General features: G+C 51.3%; 1 protein-coding gene across 2 annotated transcripts in view; it reads right to left on the bottom strand.

The window, feature by feature from the left end:
- LOC138782933 (cytochrome P450 2C20-like) overlaps window positions 1–19,159 on the bottom strand; it is a 60,779-nt gene that overhangs the window by 29,213 nt on the left and 12,407 nt on the right. For both annotated transcript variants that reach the window (XM_069956950.1, XM_069956949.1), the window contains exons 2-3: window positions 17,047–17,230; window positions 11,237–11,399 (exon numbers count right to left, since the gene is read on the bottom strand). In XM_069956950.1, the coding sequence (XP_069813051.1) occupies window positions 11,237–11,399; window positions 17,047–17,230 (347 nt within the window). The remainder of the gene's footprint in view (window positions 1–11,236; window positions 11,400–17,046; window positions 17,231–19,159) is intronic.

The raw sequence follows: 19,159 nt of genomic DNA, 5'->3' as shown, positions 1-19,159 counted from the left end.
ATGAAAACTGTCAGAGGGAGACGTTTCTTCCTGGTGGACTGGAGAGGATTTGGTCCGGAGGAGAGGTCCTGGGAACCCGAGGCTAACATCCTGGACAAAGATCTCATCAAGGGGTTCCTGCAGGCTAGAAAGAGGGGGAGGCCAAAGGGGGGGGTACTGTCATGGCTGCGGCGGCGTCCCGTGCTCCAGGCCGCCGCCTCGACCGCCCTCTATCCCACGCAGCTGCCGGTTTCCCTGTGCAGGGACCCGGCGCTGCGGTCTGTTCGGCCCCGGGGGGGAGCCTCACCTCGTCCCGCTCCGGTCTCCGTCTGTGCCGGCCGGCGCGTGCGTCCCCGCCCCCTAGGGCGCGCGCGCGCCGGCTGTCTCAGATTTAAAGGGCCAGTCCGTCCCTAATTGGTAGTTGCACCCAATCACTCCCTATAAATCCCAGCATGCCCTGTCCCTCGTGTTGGAGCCTCTATATGCTTCCCATAGCGTTTGGCCCAGCTCCCTGTTGTTCCTGACCTTAGTCCTTGTCCCTTGTTCCGGTGTTCAGTCCTTGTCCCTAGTCCTTGCCCGCTGCCTTCCCATTGTTCCTGAGTCCTGTCCGCCACCTGCGAGCACGTCTACTATCCTCTGCCTGCACTATCTCCTGCCTACTGCTCCTGCCACGCCTCGCCTGCCGTCACTAGCAACCAAGCCAGGGGTAGCGACCTGGGGGTCGCCTGCCGCAGCAAGTCCATCCCGCCTTGCGGCGGGCTCTGGTGAAAACCAGCGGCCCCTTAGACTCCGCTCCCTGGTGAGGTTAGTGCCATCGCTGGTGACGGTCCAGTGGATCCACTACTCCAGGCGTTACACTGATGCAGTTTTAGAGCAGGGCTCTCACAGACACTTGGCCTTAGCTCTTTTCCCCAGGAAGAGAGAGAGACATCTGAGCACCTAGCAGACTTTTATAAGCCCATCACATCTAAGTCCTGATTTCCCTCCTGTTTCAGTCTGGTGGCTGGAACACAACTGGTCATAAAACAGTGAACACGAGAAAGAGCATCTGCATTTTCCATTTTAGCTCCAGGTCTGTGTTTTACAGGGCTAAGAACCATCTTGTTACCCTCCTATTTTTCTCTTTATTTTCACACATCCACTTAAGCGGGGCATGATCTGTGACCAATTCAAAGTGCCGACCAATAAGATAGCATCGGAGCACCTCTAGTGCCCATTTAATAGCAAGGCACTCTTTCTCAACAATTGCATACTTTTTCTCATAGTCATTCAGTTTCCTACTTAAGTATAGTACGGGTTGTTCTTCACCATTTCATACCTGTGACAGTACCGCCCCAAGACCAACATCAGATGCGTCTGTTTGTAAAATAAATTCTTTTTTAAAGTCTGGAGTGATCAGCACCGGCTGAGCGCACAAAATATTTTTAAGCGTTAGAAACGACTGTTCAGCTTCTGGTGTCCACTTAATCATGACTGAGTCTTTCCCTTTGGTCAAGTCTGTCAAAGAGGCTGCAAGGGAGGCAAAATTAGGAATAAACCGCCTATAGTAGCCGGTGATCCCTAAAAAAGCACAAACTTGCTTCTTGTTTGCTGGACGAGGCCAGCTTTGGATGGCTTCAATTTTATTAATTTGGGGTTTTACCAGACCCGACCGATTGTATACCCCAGGTACTTGGCATCTTCCAACCCAATTGCACATTTTTTTGGATTTGCAGTAAATCCTGCCTCGGTCAGAGAGTCAATTACAGCCTGTACACTGGGCAAATGGCTTTCCCAGTCTGAACTTTGGATGATTATGTCATCAAGGTATGCTGCTGCATACCGCCGGTGGGGTCTTAACACTTGATCCACCACTCTTAGAAAGGTTGCTGGGGCACCATGTAAATCAAACGGTAAAACAACATAGTGGAACAACCCATCAGGAGTGGCAAATGCAGTTTTTTCCTTGGCTTCCTCAGTAAGTGGTATCTGCCAGTACACTTTAGTTAAATCTAGGGTTGTAATATATCGGGCACCTCCTAATCTGTCAATAAGCTCCTCAACCCTTGGCATGGGGTAAGCATCAAATTTAGAAATGGTGTTGAGCTTACGGAAACAGTTACAGAACCTCCAGCTACCATCTGGCTTTGGAATCAGCACTATTGGACTGGACCATTGACTATGGGATTCCTCAATAACACCAAGGCAGGGGCGTAGCTAGGGGTTCAGCCTAGGGGGGGAGAGTGAGGCTGAGTGGGCCCCCAACCAACGTTACCCATAGGGAACCCCAGCAGGTGACAAGGATTTTTTTGAATAATAAAGGGAATATTCTTCTACATTTCTTATAGTGAATAAGGATACAGAGCCGTGTAAGAGGCTTCTACATCTGGAATATAGAACCATAAAAAAAGTAAAAGTGCTTAACATTAGAAAAATATAGCTGCCTTCTTCCACAGACAGCACCACTCTTGTCCTCAGTTTGATTCTCCTGGTGGCTGCAACCTGTGGGTGACAACCATCAGCCCTGAAGTTCCAGCAATACATCTGTCTACAGCGGCAGGTATCGGAGGATTGTACTACTGTACTACAACTCCCAGCATACCCTGAGGGCTGCAGACTGTCAACCTGGAGCCCCCCTTCCTCGACCAAGTGCATGCTACTGGTATATATATATGGTATTACCAATAATACCAGTATACAAGGGGGAAATATCGCCACAACCACTACCATCACCACCATATTGTTACTGACTAAATCCTCTATACTAAATCCAATAAAACACAGTACCAGATTACAAGTAACAAATAACACCACTACTTACTGACTAATACCAGCACATACCGACTAATACCAGCACATACCGACTAATACCAGCACATACCGACTAATACCAGCACATACCGACTAATACCAGCACATACCGACTAATACCAGCACATACCGACTAATACCAGCACATACCGACTAATACCAGCACATACTGACTAACACCACTGCTGCAACTGAATAATCCACTGTACACAGAGCAATATCACCTCTTCAAGTCATTTAGCAGTAGCCCCAGCTCTAAACACCATATACATTACAGTGCAGATATATTTAGTGACTCACAGGTGACGTCTTCTCTGATCAGAGTTCTTCCCTTTTCATCTTCTTCTCCATCTGCCCTGGGCCGTTATGAGGACTTCTCCGAGCCACGAATCCACAGAATCTGCCAGACAGACATATTAGGCTCCACACTCTGTCACCATCCTCATCTCTCTACACACTGCACATCTGTATTGGCCCTTTTACACCCTTGTTTAGTGGGTAGGCTGACTCTTATAGATGGCTCCCCCCTGTATTGCCCCCTTATAGATGCCCCCCCTGTATTACCCCCTTATAGATGGCTACCCCTGTATCCCCCCCCCCTTATAGATGGCTCCCCTCCCCTGTATCCCCCCCTTATAGATGGCTTCCCTCCCCTGTATCCCCCCTTATAGATGGCTCCTCCTGTATTCCCCCCTTATAGATGGCTCCTCCTGTATTCCCCCCTTATAGATGGCTCCCCCCCCCCCTGTATCCCCCCCTTATAGATGGCTTCCCTCCCCTGTATTCCCCCCTTATAGATGGCTTCCCTCCCCTGTATCCCCCCTTATAGATGGCTCCTCCTCTATTCCCCCCTTATAGATGTCTCCTCCTGTATTCCCCCCTTATAGATGGCTCCCCTCCCCTGTATCCCCCCCTTATAGATGGCTTCCCTCCCCTGTATTCCCCCTTATAGATGGCTCCCCCCCTGTACCCCCCCTTATAGATGGCTCCTCCCCTGTATCCCCCCCCTTATAGATGGCTCCTCCCCTGTATCCCCCCCCCCTTATAGATGGCTCCCCCCCCTGTATCCCCCCCCTTATAGATGGCTCCTCCCCTGTTTCCCCCCCCCTTATAGATGGCTCCTGTCCCCTGTATCCCTCCCTTATAGATGGCTCCCCCCTGTATCCCCCCTTATAGATGGCTTCCCTCCCCTGTATTCCCCCTTATAGATGGCTCCCCCCCTGTATCCCCCCCCCCTTATAGATGGCTTCCCTCCCCTGTATTCCCCCCTTATAGATGGCTTCCCTCCCCTGTATTCCCCCCTTGTAGATGGCTCCCCCCCTGTATCCCCCCTTATAGTTTGCCCCCTGCACAGCAAATTAAAAAAACAAACACACAACTCACCTAACAAGCGCTCCCCCGTCGCTGCTGTCCTCTCTTCTGCCCCCAGCTGATGCGTCCCTCCCTGGGGGATTCCGGGGCAGCGCATACATCCGGAAGCTGAGTGTGCGCCCAGGCCGGGACTTCCGGTACAGGAAGTCCCAGCGACGCGCACCAAGGTTCCTGATACGTGCGCTCCCTGGGAATCCCCCAGGGAGCGACGCATCAGACAGGGGCAAGATTGCCTCTTGCGGTTGCAAGCAAGACCGTGCTTGCGGTCGCAAGAGAGGCATAAAGGAGGGGGTGGGCTCGGCGGTTCGGGGGGCGTGTGCGGATGCGGAGCGCAGCCTCTTGTGGCTGGAGGCATAACGCTGCCTCCGGCCACAAGAATGATTGACACAGCCAGGAGCCAATGGCTCCTGATGCTGTGTCAATCACATCCTGGCCCAGTCGGAACTGTATGCGCTCATTAGGAGTGCGAGCGCATACAGTTCCGGCCAGTACTGACGTGTTAATGCTGTCTACAAAAGCAAAAGTTAGAAGTGCAGGGTTTCCTAATAAAAAATAAGGACTTTTTCTCTGAACTTCCTGGCCGTACCGCCCTTATTAAACACGACATTATTACTGAACCAGGTAAAGTAGTTAAGCTACGACCATATAGAATACCAGAGGCCAGGAGAGGGGTAGTCTCTGAGGAGGTTAAAAAAATGTTAGCCCTTGGTGCAGTAGCGAAATTTGGTGGGGGGCAAGGGGGGCGGTCGCCCCCGGGCCCACTCAGACAGGGGCCCACTGAGGTCTTAGACAGTTAATGCTGTCTGCAAAAGCTATTGCTTTTGTAGACAGCATTAACACGTCAGTAGTGGCCGGAACTGTATGCGCTCGCACTCCTAATGAGCGCATACAGTTCCGGCCACTACTGACGTGTTAATGCTGTCTGCAAAAGCAATAGCTTTTGCAGACAGCATTAACTGTCTAAGACCTCAGTGGGCCCCTGTCTGAGTGGGCCCGGGGGCGACCGCCCCCCGTGCCCCCCACCAAATTTCGCTACTGCACCAAGGGCTAACATTTTTTTAACCTCCTCAGAGACTACCCCTCTCCTGGCCTCTGGTATTCTGTATGGTCGTAGCTTAACTACTTTACCTGGTTCAGTAATAATGTCGTGTTTAATAAGGGCGGTACGGCCAGGAAGTTCAGAAAAAAAGTCCTTATTTTTTATTAGGAAACCCTGCACTTCTAACTTTTGTGTATTGGCCAGAGATTCCGGTACTGTTACTTCTGGTAACAAAGACATATTGAGGCCAACCTGTTTTGTTGGAGAGGAGGTTTCTACAACAAGACTATGGGGGAGATTTATCAAAGGGTGTAAAATTTAGACTGGTGCAAACTACCCACAGGAACCAATCACAGCTCAGCTTTAGGCAGTGCTGAAAGGAAAGCTGAGCTGTAATTGGTTGCTGTGGGCAGTTTGCACCAGTCTAAATTTTACACCCTTTGATAAATCTCCACCTATGTCTTTCCAGGGTTTTAGGAGATTAATATGATACACTTGTTCAGGCTTTGTTTTCCCTGGCTGGCGAATCTTGTAATTTACCTCACTTACTTTTTCTACCACCTCATAAGGACCTTGCCACTTTGCCAGGAACTTGCTTTCAACAGTTGGTATAAGAACAAGAACCCTGTCACCTGGTGTAAAAGTGCGTACCCGGGCATTGCGGTTGTACACCCTTTGTTGCGCCTCCTGGGCCTGGGTCATATGCTGTTTTACAATAGGCATTACTGCTGCAATACGATCTTGCATTTGTGAAATGTGTTCTATAACACTTCTATAGGGGGTAGCTTCTCCTTCCCAAGTTGCTTTTGCTATATCCAGAAGCCCTCTGGGGTGGCGACCATACAGCAATTCAAAAGGAGAATACCCTGTGGATGACTGGGGGACCTCACGGACTGCAAACATAAGGTAGGGGAGAAGAAAGTCCCAGTTTTTTCCATCTTTATCCACCACCTTTTTTAGCATGGCTTTTAATGTTTTATTAAATCTTTCTACCAACCCGTCAGTTTGCGGATGGTAGACAGATGTACCCATGTGCTACCCATTCAATGTATCTACGTGCACGTTGCCTTTACAAAGACTGTCCTTTTATGGTAAGCACCCCAGCCGTCTCCCGCTACGGAGCTGCACATTGTGTCAGGGATTGGTGCCGATCGATTCTTCTTTGCATGTTATGGTAGACAGATGTACGCAGCTGTTTAACCTTAAACATCTTACACAATTCCTTCATGACTCTTGACATAAAGGGAGTACCTTGGTCTGTAAGGATCTCTTTTGGTATTCCTACTCGACAAAATACATGTACTAATTCTTTAGCTATATTCTTGGATAAGGTATTACGTAAGGGTATTGCTTCAAGATAGCGAGTAGCGTAATCCAATATGACTAATATGTGCTGATGACCCCTAGCAGATTTCACAATAGGCCCCACCAAGTCCATTGCTATTCGCTCAAATGGCACTTCAATAATGGGTAGTGGCACCAGGGGACTACAATAATGTGCCATAGGAGCTGAAAGCCGGCATTCAGGACAAGAATCACAATAATTTTTCGCATCTCTGTGTATCCCGGGCCAAAAGAATCTTTGTAGGATTATATCGGTAGTCTTTTCGATTCCCAAATGTCCATGGGCAAGATCTAGTACCATTCTTGTATATGCTTTAGGGACCACTAACTGTTCCACCAGATCTTCTCCCTTTTTCACTACTTGATACAACAAATCATTTTTTAAAGCCATATGGGGAAAAGATAAACTAGTTCCTAGCTCAACCAGTGACCCATCAATAACCTTCACATTTTCCCTGGCTCTAGTCAAGGTCAGATCTTTTAATTGCTCGTCCCCAAACTGGTCCCTCCTCACCTCCAAGTCAGGCATCTCATTTGTCGTCAGGTCTCCCCGATCTGTAAAAGCCCCATCATTAGAACTAGTTTCCTCTGCTTCCCCAACCATGACAGAAAAAGGAAACGTTTTGGGGTTACCTGGAGTTATGCTCACAGACTCAGGTTCATGACATACAGGCATATTAGATGGAACTCTATTTCCCGCCCCACAATGACATCATGCATCAGTATTGGCACTAACCCAACTTTGAATTTAACAGGACCACACTGGGTATGTATATCAACCATCTCAGTCGGGTTACTACGGGTATCCCCATGTATGCAAATGGCATCAATGGTTCCAGCCTGACTTTTCCGTGGGTTTACCAGATTTGATGAGAGTGACCAGACTACCTGAATCTAGTAATGCATTTACCCTTTTACCTTCTACTCTAATCATGCACATTTGTTTATAACTATCCCCACCAGGCGATGGAACACATGCTAGCCTAGCGTAAAGTAATAAACGATGGTTTATTGATGCAGCATCACATTGCATAGGTTCATAAGTCATAGGGCAATTAGCAACAACATGTCCTGGCATATCACATCTAAAGCATCTTATAAAGTATTTATTGAGTCTCTTAGATGTCACCGACCTTCCTAACACAGCTTGCCAGGCTTCAGGTCCCTGACTTTCAGTCTCTCCACGTGTAGGCACCATTCTATCAGCTCTGCCAGCTCCCTTTACCCTCAGAACAGTCTTACCAGATAAGCCTGGAGTTCTCCGCTGCTGGGCTAGGGGGCGCTGTGGCAAACTCATCAGTTCCTCAGCTGCAGTGTACCTCTCGACCATCTCCACCAGCTGATCAGCACTTTTGGGATCCCCATGGCTTACCCACTTCAATAAGGTGACTGGCAGGGACCCCAAATATTAGTCCATTACAATCCGTTCCACCATTTGTGGGCCTGTCAGGACCTCTGGCTGCAACCACTTCTTGGTAAGATGGATGAGGTCGTGCATTTGAGAGCGGGGAGGTTTGTCCATATGGTATACCCAGTTATGCACACGCTGGGCACGGAGAGAAACGGTAACTCCCAACCGTGTTAAGATTTCTCTTTTTAACTTGTCATAGTTCATGGCATCCTGATTATCAAGGTCAAAATATGCCTTTTGTGGTTCACCTGAAAGGAAAGGTGCCAACAGTCCTGTCCACTGGTCCTCTGGCCAACCTTCTCGCTCTGCAGTTCTTTCAAAGGTTGTTAGGTAGGCTTCCACATCATCAGTTGCTGTCATCTTTTGCAAAAAATCACTGGCCCTTATTGAAGTAAGATTGGTATCTGTTACACCTGGATAGTTGCTGCACAACTTGTTTTAAAGCATCCCGGTCTTGCCTCTGCTCCTCCTGTGCAAGCTCCAGCTGAGCAGTCAGTCTGCGGTTAGTCTCCTCTAGAGCCACCTTTTGCACTCTAGTAGCCTCCGCTTGCATTTTGGTAGCCTCCTGTTGTGCTGCAACAGCATGTAACAAAGCCTTGATCATGTCCTCCATCTTATATGTGCAGGTTTATAGTCCTTTATCAGAACCACAAAAAAGAACACTGGCCCTTTAAATTTTACACAGTGATCTCTTGTGCCAGATTTTTGTGCCTAAAGTCTCCTCCACCAATTGTAAGGGATTAGGTAGCAGGAAAGGGTCTCCTGGGGTAGACAGGCACTCTGGCAGGCACACATGCAGGAGTCAGTCCACACCAAGGTTTGGTATAACTGACCGCAGCCAGTTTTATTTCTCCGATTGTAGCAAAACAAAATAAAACAGCAAAATAAAACCCTATAACTGTCCGGCTCTAACTAAACATAAATGCTCCTGGCTAACTCAGTGCAGGCCTAGTACCTGGCACCAACAAAACACAAAATAGCACAGTCCATACAACCTGATGCAGTTTTAGAGCAGGGGGCTCTCACAGACACTTGGCCTTAGCTCTTTTCCCCAGTCCTGATTACTCGGCCTCAGAACTCTAAAACCCGGACTGTCTAGCTGTGGCCTGGACATCAGCACCCATTACCAGGCTTTGCACCAGACCTACTGCATACATTCTGATAAAACATGGGGAAATATATACTCCATCTACAACCTCTCCACATTGTCTGTTACACACTGCATAGTGTCTGTAGCTATAGTCTTAGAAGGAAACGTCTCTGAGTTCTCAACTCAACTGGACTGTCCCGGACAGCGAACCTGGCAGAGCCAGGCCCGCAGAGATTCTGTCGGAGGAAAACTGATGCCACAATTCCTCTCCCCAAGTGACTACTTTCTACAGGGTATGTAAGAGTCCTTGTGAGTAGTGGAAAAGAGAGTGTGCAGAGAAAGAGGTAAAGGTATAGGTAGAAAAGAAAGAAGCATCTCAACTGGTCCACAGAATAACAGAATACAAAGGAACAGCAACCCTATAGTGACTACAGCTGTGCAATACATATATATACACAAGTTTAGACTGCAGTCTGGGAGAGCACCCACCACCGCAGTCTGGGAGAGCGCCCACCACCACAGTCTTGTAGAGCGCCCACCACCACAGTCTTGTAGAGCGCCCACCACCACAGTCTGGGAGAACACCCACCACCACAGTCTGGGAGAGCACCCAGCACCGCAGTCTGGGAGAGCGCCCACCACCGCAGTCTGGGAGAGCACCCAGCACTGCAGTCTGGGAGAGCACCCACCACCACAGTCAGGGAGAGCACCCACCACCACAGTCTGGGAGAGCACCCACCACCACAGTCTGGGAGAGCGCCCACCACCACAGTCTGGGAGAGCGCCCACCACCACAGTCTGGGAGAGCACCCACCACCACAGTCTGGGAGAGCACCCACACCGCAGTCTGGGAGAGCGCCCACCACTACAGTCTGGGAGACCGCCCACCACCACAGTCTTGGAGAGCACCCACCACCACAGTCTTGGAGAGCACCCACCACCACAGTCTGGGAGAGCGCCCACCACCACAGTCTGGGAGAGCGCCCACCACCACAGTCAGGGAGAGCGCCCACCACCACAGTCAGGGAGAGCGCCCACCACCACAGTCAGGGAGAGCACCCACCACCACAGTCTGGGAGAGCGCCCACCACCACGGTCTTGGAGGATGCACACCAGCGCAATCTGGGAGAGCGCCCACCTGTGCAGTCTGGGAGGATGCACACCAGCACAGTCTGGGAGAGCGCCCACCAGCGCAGTCCGGGAGAGAGCACACCAGCGCAGTCCAGGAGGGAGCACAACAGCGCAGTCCGGGAGGGAGCACAACAGCGCAGTCCGGGAGGGAGCACAACAGCGCAGTCCGGGAGAGCGCCCACCACCACAGTCTGGGAGAGCGCCCACCACCACAGTCTGGGAGAACACCCACCACCACAGTCTGGGAGAACACCCACCACCACAGTCTGGGAGAACACCCACCACCACAGTCTGGGAGAACACCCACCACCACAGTCTGGGAGGATGCACACCAGCGCAGTCTGGGAGAGAAACCACCACTGCAGTCCGGGAGTGCTCTGAGAGTCCACATGCAGCCTCATCTCGATCTAGTGTCTGTTATCATTTCATCCCATTATTTGGCCAATAGATGGCAGTATAACTACAGAGACATTTATAACAGTTACACAAATTACAAAACTTTTTACATTTTTTAATCTATTAAGATAAAACCCTGGGAAGGGCCATAAATGACCTCTCCTACCCCGGTACTACTAGGCTGTCACTGCTTAGATTTGTGTATGGAGGGACCCCACATTATTTCAACCTCTCTCCACTCTAATAATAGCAACCTGCCACCATTCCAGCTTTGGACTGTCTTTTATGATAGTTCAGGCCTAGAACCCTTGGTGGTGGTGGGTTTTGGGGTAATAATGGTGTGGGGCAGTTGTGTCAGACTTTATCCATGACTTTACTCATAAAATGGCTATTAGATGGCTTCCATTACTAATCCAAACATAACCTAATGTAAACTTGACATAAAAAATTACACACATCACCAGGGGTTCCAGAAAAAGTCAGGTACCACCCGGCCCGGACCATCACAAAACACCACCAACAAAACACTAAGAATGATCTACAGATACATGGTGGGTGAATTGTATACCCAGTGTTATACTCAGTGCTGCTCCTGAGGGGCCCAGCATGACAGAGAGGAGCCAGCATTAGGCAGAACTCAGGGGAAGGTTATTGGGGTAAGCCTTAAAGGGAGAGGCCTCCTTACTGTATCCTTCAGAGTAGAGATCAATGACTGGAGCCAAAGGGCGGCCGCTGAACTCATCTCCATGATTCAACAAGGCGTCCTTCACCACCTCATAGCCGCAGAGGACGACCACCGGGTCTGTCAACTTCCAGACAGTAAACACTGGACCGTACTTCCTGGAAAGCTTTAGAGGAAACATAAGAAAGAATTATATCAGGGGCAGGAGGGGAACACATCCTCATCTACACTGGACCACCAGGGCTCAGAGACAATACCCCTGAACTATACAGATCCTACAGGGGAGATAGCATACCTGGCTGTAGTTATGACTTTAATTCTGGCACTCATGGTATTGTTACCACAGCAGTCCAAGATTTGTCCATGGCTTCTGGAGTACTAGCCCACCTCACACCAGTGTCCCAGTCGGCTTCCCTGGCATCTTTCTGCAACGATCACCACAGCCAGCATCTACGACAATCATAAAGTCTGCCACACAACACAGCCACCCGTGATCGCCGCATCTACTGGACGATTCTCAACAGCGCACAGCTGAGAAACCATAACGGACTAAGTTCTTTCTGTCTGCGAGGATGAGGAGTCTGAAGTAGAGCAGCGTCCTCCACTGCTGATCACGACAAGACCAGGCGTGATCATCGACCAGCAGGTGCAGACACACCTCCACTTCCATAGTGGATCTTCGGGGATGAGCCAGAGGTCAAGAAACTCAAGCAGGACCTTTCCCCACTGGGCGAACTACAGGTTCCACTACAGGTTCTAGATCGCCCACCTATTTCAACCTACCATCATGTGGCGGCGGTAGAGGCTATTGCCAGGGTTCACAAGCTTGCAAGAAACCCAGTTTTCGCCTCTACAGCAGATGCTGAGAAGGACTACATCCAGTGACTAGAGAGACCCTGTCCCGGTGAGCCTTCTCTGGAGCAAAGAAGGGGAACAGTCTCAAAGTTTAATTCACAGAGCTGCTCATTATGGACAACCGTGGAGTTTGTGCTGGTGAATCACAGAGCCATCAAGGGAGTACACCTCAGCTTCTTTTACTAGACCCAAGTGTCCCATCCAGAAGCCTTTCTACCCCACACCTTCAGAGGATTGGGAAGAGACATGGGATGCGTATCACCATCCACCTGTGAAGGTGAAAAGAGAGACACCTTCACCACCACCTTCTGCACCAGCATTGGCTCCTGCTTCAATGTCCACGAGTGTGCTCCGCACTCCCACATTCACTTCGGGACCGTGATAAACTTGGCTCCTTCTGCAGGTGGATAATGCTACTTCAGAAACCTTCAATGACTGGTACAGGGAGCTATGTAAGAGATGCCCACATTGTGGATTTCCTGACAGGTACTACTGAACTGTATCCTGTGTTTGTTCCAGGCTAGCAAAGCCCTAAAATGTTGGGCCATCTACAAGTTTGCTGCGCTGTGTCCCCAGTTTGAAGCCCTGAAACATTAAAGAGCCCTGTGTCCGGCCTAGCCGTAAATTTTACCCCCATCATTGCCCTGCTTCTTGTGGGAATGCACAGCACTAACAGGAGTGTGTACTACTCCAGCAGACTGTGTACCTAGATTGAGCACTTTATTTGATGGACTCTCATGTACCTACAGCAGAGTGCCTCCAGTAGGGGCGCCTCACTTGGACTTGTAGTTCCTGATTCCAGTTTACACTGAAGATTTTCTGATGTATTGTAACGCCTGGAGTAGTGGATCCACTGGACCGACACCAGCGATGGCACTAACCTCACCAGGGGGCGGAGTCTAAGGGGCCGCTAGTCTTCACCAGAGCCCGCCGCAAGGCGGGATGGACTTGCTGCGGCAGGCGACCCCCAGGTCGCTACCCCTGGCTTGGTTGCTGGTGTCGGCAGGCGAGGCGTGGCAGGAGATGGCACAGGCAATGGTCTGCAGGTGAGAGCGCACGTGACAGGCTGAACACGGGAACAGATGGAGTGACAGGGGAACAGGAACCAGGAACAGGGACTTGGGACCAGGTAACGGATAGGACTCAGGGACTAGGACCAGGTAACGGATAGGACTCAGGAACAACAGGGGGCTGGGCCAACGCTATGGGAAGCATGTAGAGGCTCCAACACTAAGGACAGGGCATGCTGGGATTTATAGGGGAGTGATTGGTGCCACTAACCAATTAGGAGCGCACTGCCCCTTTAAATCTGAGACAGCCGGCACGCGCGCGCCCTAGGAGGCGGGGACGCGCGCGCCGGCCGGCACAGACCGCGACATGCACGGAGGAGAGGTGAGGCGCCCCAGGGGCCGAAGCAGCAGCAGCGCCGGGTCCCTACACAAGGACCCCGGCGGCTGCACGGGACAGGAGGCGGTCGCGGCGGCAACCCGGGACGCGGGAAGCCGCCGCGGCCGTGACAGTACCCCCCCCCTTTGGCCTCCCCCTCTTTCTTGCCTGCAAATGGCACAGGAAGCCACAAAGTCTTTGACATCTTGGGATAGACTGGGCCACCAGTAGTGGCGAGAGATCCGTTGGCCGGTCTTACGGACTCCAGGGTGCCCGGCCTCCAACGAGGAATGTCCCCACTTCAAAATACCTCTACGAAGCGCAGGGTGAACATGAGTCTTTCCGGGGGGTACTCTCCGAAGAGTGGAGGTGACGACTGGTACTAGGCGATCAGGCGGTATAACGTGGCAAGGGAATGTGGGTCTGTGGACGAGGTCCTTCTGTAAGTTCTCCCGGTGGTGAGAGGACATGACCTCAGTCTTGGGTACGGAGAGAGGGTACACCTCGGCAGAGAAGGCATCCGCCGAGTCTTGGTCTTCTGCCGGTAGGCCGGATAGAGGCTTGGCAGGGACAGAAAACGACATAGTACACTTGGTCTGAGGTGACTTGAGACACTGGTTGGAACAGTCCTGACCCCAACTGAGAATCTCCCCGGTTCTCCAGTCCAGCTGAGGGGCATGTTCTTGCAGCCACGGGAGTCCCAGGAGGACCGCGGGGGAAGAATGGGGCAGGACGTAGAAGGATATCTCTTCTTGATGTAAAGGACCCACCTGGAGGACTAAAGGTGCGGTCTGGTAGTACACACGGTCGGTAAGAATTTCGCCCGTGACCGAGGAGATAGTCAGGGGCCTGGCTAGTCGGGTCACGGGTAGCCGCCATCTTTGGACCAATGTTGCCGCAATAAAACTGCCTGCTGACCCAGAATCGAGGAAGGCAGTAGTCTGATGATTTTGTCCTGAGGGAGTCCGGATGGAAACTGGCATAGACAGACTTGGAAAGGTGGCATTCACACCTAGGGACACCTGTCCCACCGGACCTAGGTGCGAGCATTTTCCGGATGTTTGGGGACGTAGGGGACATCCCAGCCGGAAGTGATCGGAACCCCCGCAATAGAGACAGAGATTCCGCTCCAGGCGCCGGATTCTTTCATCAGGCGTCAGGTGAGCCCGTTCCACCTGCATAGGAATCTCAGGAGAGGGCTGGGACATCGAAAGGTCAGGATTCTGGAAAACCGGCGCCAGCTGGGGATGGCGACGAGAACGGCTTAGTAAATGTTCATGCCGAACCTCCTCCTCCCTCTCCGAAAAACGAGTATCAACTCGGGTGGCCAGTAGAATGAGTTCGTTCAGGGAGGTAGGCAGGTCTCGGGCAGCGAGCACGTCTCTCACTCGACTAGACAGACCCTTCTTGAAGGTGGCCAATAGGGCGGCCTTGTTCCAGTCCAATTCAGCTGCCAGGGTGCGGAACTGGATGGCGTAGTCACCAACAGAGGAGCTGCCTTGAGAGAGGTTGAGGAGAGCAGTCTCGGCTGAAGAAGCACGGGCAGGTTCCTCAAAGACGGAGCGAAACTCGAATAGGAAGGCCCGGAGATTGGCAGCAACAGGATCATCACGGTCCCACAGTGGCGTGGCCCAGGCCAGGGCTCTACCTTCCAATAGGCTGATGATGAAAGCCACTTTAGAGCGCTCGGTGGAAAACTGACTACTCAAAAGTTCAATGTGCATGGTGCACTGAGTCAAGAATCCTCTTCACAACTTAGAGTCCCCAGAGTACTTGCTTGGGAGAGCCAGTCGGAGCGAAGAAGAAGCGTCAGGAGGTGATGTGCGCTGGGCAGTAGTCTGCTGCTGTAAGGCAGTAGTGAGTTGCTGGATCTGCTGCGACTGTTTCTGGATTTGTTGCGCCTGCTGAGTGACCACTCTGGCGACGTCACGGAGATCAGGCACCTCGCCGGGATCCATGGTTGGAGCCTACTGTAACGCCTGGAGTAGTGGATCCACTGGACCGACACCAGCGATGGCACTAACCTCACCAGGGGGCGGAGTCTAAGGGGCCGCTGGTTTTCACCAGAGCCCGCCGCAAGGCGGGATGGACTTGCTGCGGCAGGCAACCCCCAGGTCACTACCCCTGGCTTGGTTGCTGGTGTCGGCAGGCGAGGCGTGGCAGGAGATGGCACAGGCAATGGTCTGCAGGTGAGAGCGCACGTGACAGGCTGAACACGGGAACAGATGGAGTGACAGGGGAACAGGAACCAGGAACAGGGACTTGGGACCAGGTAACGGATAGGACTCAGGAACAGGGACTAGGACCAGGTAACGGATAGGACTCAGGAACAACAGGGGGCTGGGCCAACGCTATGGGAAGCATGTAGAGGCTCCAACACTAAGGACAGGGCATGCTGGGATTTATAGGGGAGTGATTGGTGCCACTAACCAATTAGGAGCGCACTGCCCCTTTAAATCTGAGACAGCCGGCGCGCGCGCGCCCTAGGAGGCGGGGACGCGCGCTCCGGCCGGCACAGACCGCGACATGCACGGAGGAGAGGTGAGGCGCCCCAGGGGCGGAAGCAGCAGCAGCGCCGGGTCCCTACACAAGGACCCCGGCGGCTGCACGGGACAGGAGGCGGTCGCGGCGGCAACCCGGGACGCGGGAAGCCGCCGCGGCCGTGACATGTATATGGACTGATTCATTATAACACTTTGAAGGCAGATAGACCGATTCATCCAGTTGATTCCAGTATTTTATTGCTTAACAATTGTTGCATTTTATACTTATGTGCATTATCTTATCTAGCAAAATAAATATATTCCCTATGATTGTGTGCTTAACCCCAAATGTGCTGGGATTTCTTCTAGGTGCTTCCTTCCAGTCTTATGCCGAGGATAGCTTCTAAAAAGCTGGGGGGTATGTAGTGTCCCGGAACCAATCTGCCACCACTGTCTCTGATGATCTTCCATTTTACACTGAAGGTAATGCCCAAAAACGTTAAATTTTTCCTGAAAACTTTTCTAGATTGTCATATTCACTTTTGGCCACAAGATGTTCCCACTGCTTATTGTTTTTTTGCCAGCACATTAAAGTGAATAGGGGTTAATGAGTTTACTTATATTTTGTTACTTTGTTAGCATGAGGAGTGATTGCCAGCATTTACACTTTGCCCTAACCTAGCTCTGGTGAGTTGTTGTACCTCAGTGTATTCTCCACCATTGGGAGAGTAGCCCAGTTTAACCCTTTATATAGGGGGTCTAGTCTGTTCTAGAGGGTTCAAAGCTAGTGAGTGTATCCTGAGCAAGACCAGTACTGCTGGGCTAGACAGAGAGTTATCTCAGGCACGGCCGGGGATCCAAGGCACTCAAGGCCCTGTGACAAGTGCCGCAGGGGTACCACAACCAGTCCTCGCTAACACCATCTGGCTACCTCTGGGTTACTGTGGTATGATCTGAGGTTGCTGGTTCATTGTATAGAACTCTTCTATATTGCGCTTTATTGCATAGCATTATTTATAAAGTACAGTGTTTATAGCATAAGGGGGCAAATATTTTATTGTGATCAGTAGTATAACCAGTGCCACCTACCTCCGGGAAGTATTTACAGGCAGCGCGATCCCCAATATATTTGGGGGTTCCCAGAAGTGGCAGTGGGACAGGTCCTGGAGGTAAAAACTGGTATTTTTTCTGTTTTCTCCAAAAGGAAAGAAGGAAGATGATGGTGAGGAGGAAGGAGACGGCCAGCGACAGCAGCGGGAAGACGCTCATCATCCTGGGAGGAGACAGAATGAAGAGGAGGGTGAGGAGGAAAGAGACGGCCAGTGACCGCACCGAGAAGACGTTCATCATCCTGGGAGGAGACAGAAGGAAGAGGAGGGTGAGGAGGAAAGAGACGGCCAGTGACAGCAGCGGGAAGACGCTCATCATCCTGGGTACCTCATACACCGCCATCATACATTGATACCTCACACACCGCCATCATACACTGATACCTCATACACCGCCATCATACACTGATACCTCATACACCGCCATCATACACTGATACCTCATACACCGCCATCATACACTGATACCTCTTACACCACCATCATACACTGATACTTCATACACCGCCATCATACACTGATACCTCATACACCGCCATCATACACTGATACCTCATACACCGCCATCATACATTGATACCTCATACACCGCCATCATACACTGATACCTCATACACCGCCATCATACATTGATACCTCATACACCGCCATCATACACTGATACCTCATACACCGCCATCATACACTGATACCTCATACACCGCAATCATACACTGATACCTCATACACCGCCATCATACACTGATACCTCATACACCGCCATCATACACTGATACCTCATACACCGCCATCATACATTGATACCTCATACACCGCCATCATACACTGATACCTCATACACCGCCATCATACACTGATACCTCATACACCGCCATCATACACTGATACCTCATACACCGCCATCATACACTGATACCTCATACACCGCCATCATACACTGATACCTTATACACCGCCATCATACACTGATACCTCATACACCGCCATCATACACTGATACCTCATACACCGCCATCATACACTGATACCTCATACACCGCCATCATACACTGATACCTCATACACCGCCATCATACATTGATACCTCATACACCGCCATCATACACTGATACCTCATACACCGCCATCATACACTGATACCTCATACACCGCCATCATACACTGATACCTCATACACCGCCATCATACACTGATACCTTATACACCGCCATCATACATTGATGCTTCATACACCGCCATCATACACTGATACCTCATACACCGCCATCATACACTGATACCTTATACACCGCCATCATACATTGATGCTTCATACACCGCCATCATACACTGATACCTCATACACCGCCATCATACACTGATACCTCATACATAGGTAAATCTGCAGCCCCCTGCGATCATGGACAAGGCCATAGAACACAATGGGTTTGTCAGGACAGGAAAGAACAGACAAGACAGAGACAGTGGGCCCTGAATCTGAACCCACCACTGACCCTGCCTAATTGCCTCGGCCGACCCTAAACGGTCGCGGACAACCACGAAGGCGTTCCCTACGCTGCGTAAGTGAAACACAGAACAGCACGGACAGACAAACACAATAAAGAATAGTAGAACAAGCTGGGTCAAACCACACAGGCAACGCAGTACAAAGTCGGAACACAAGGGATAGTCGGAGGTCAGGCGGAGGTCAGAACACGAGCAGTCAGGCAGAAGGGATTAGGACGGGATACGCAGGAGAAGGACAAGGGGAGCTGGGATCAGAATAACTAATAGCCAGCATTTACCAGCTGGCTTTCACTTTACTTTATACTGGACCAGGAGCCCGGACCAGACACTGATTGGTCCGGTCTCCTGATCCAGCAATCACTGCAGCTGCGGTGCTGCAGACCAAGTGGCAGAGCGATCTGCCACTCAGCCCTGCACTCAGCCGCATCAGCTGTGCCGGCCGGCCGGCTGACTGACTGTCACGTGAGACCGCGGCGTCCCCGGTTACTAGGGACGCCGTCGGGTCTCTGTGACGTCACTCCGCTCCGGCGCGTTCTCGAGCCGGCCGCCGGAGCAGAGGCCCGGGGAAGACGCCGCAGGAGCCAGGT

Source organism: Dendropsophus ebraccatus, chromosome 2 (assembly GCF_027789765.1).
Source record: "Dendropsophus ebraccatus isolate aDenEbr1 chromosome 2, aDenEbr1.pat, whole genome shotgun sequence".
NCBI lineage: Eukaryota > Metazoa > Chordata > Amphibia > Anura > Hylidae > Dendropsophus > Dendropsophus ebraccatus.
The sequence above is the reverse complement of the archived record's forward strand: the minus strand, read 5'-3'. Positions and strand labels throughout refer to the sequence as shown.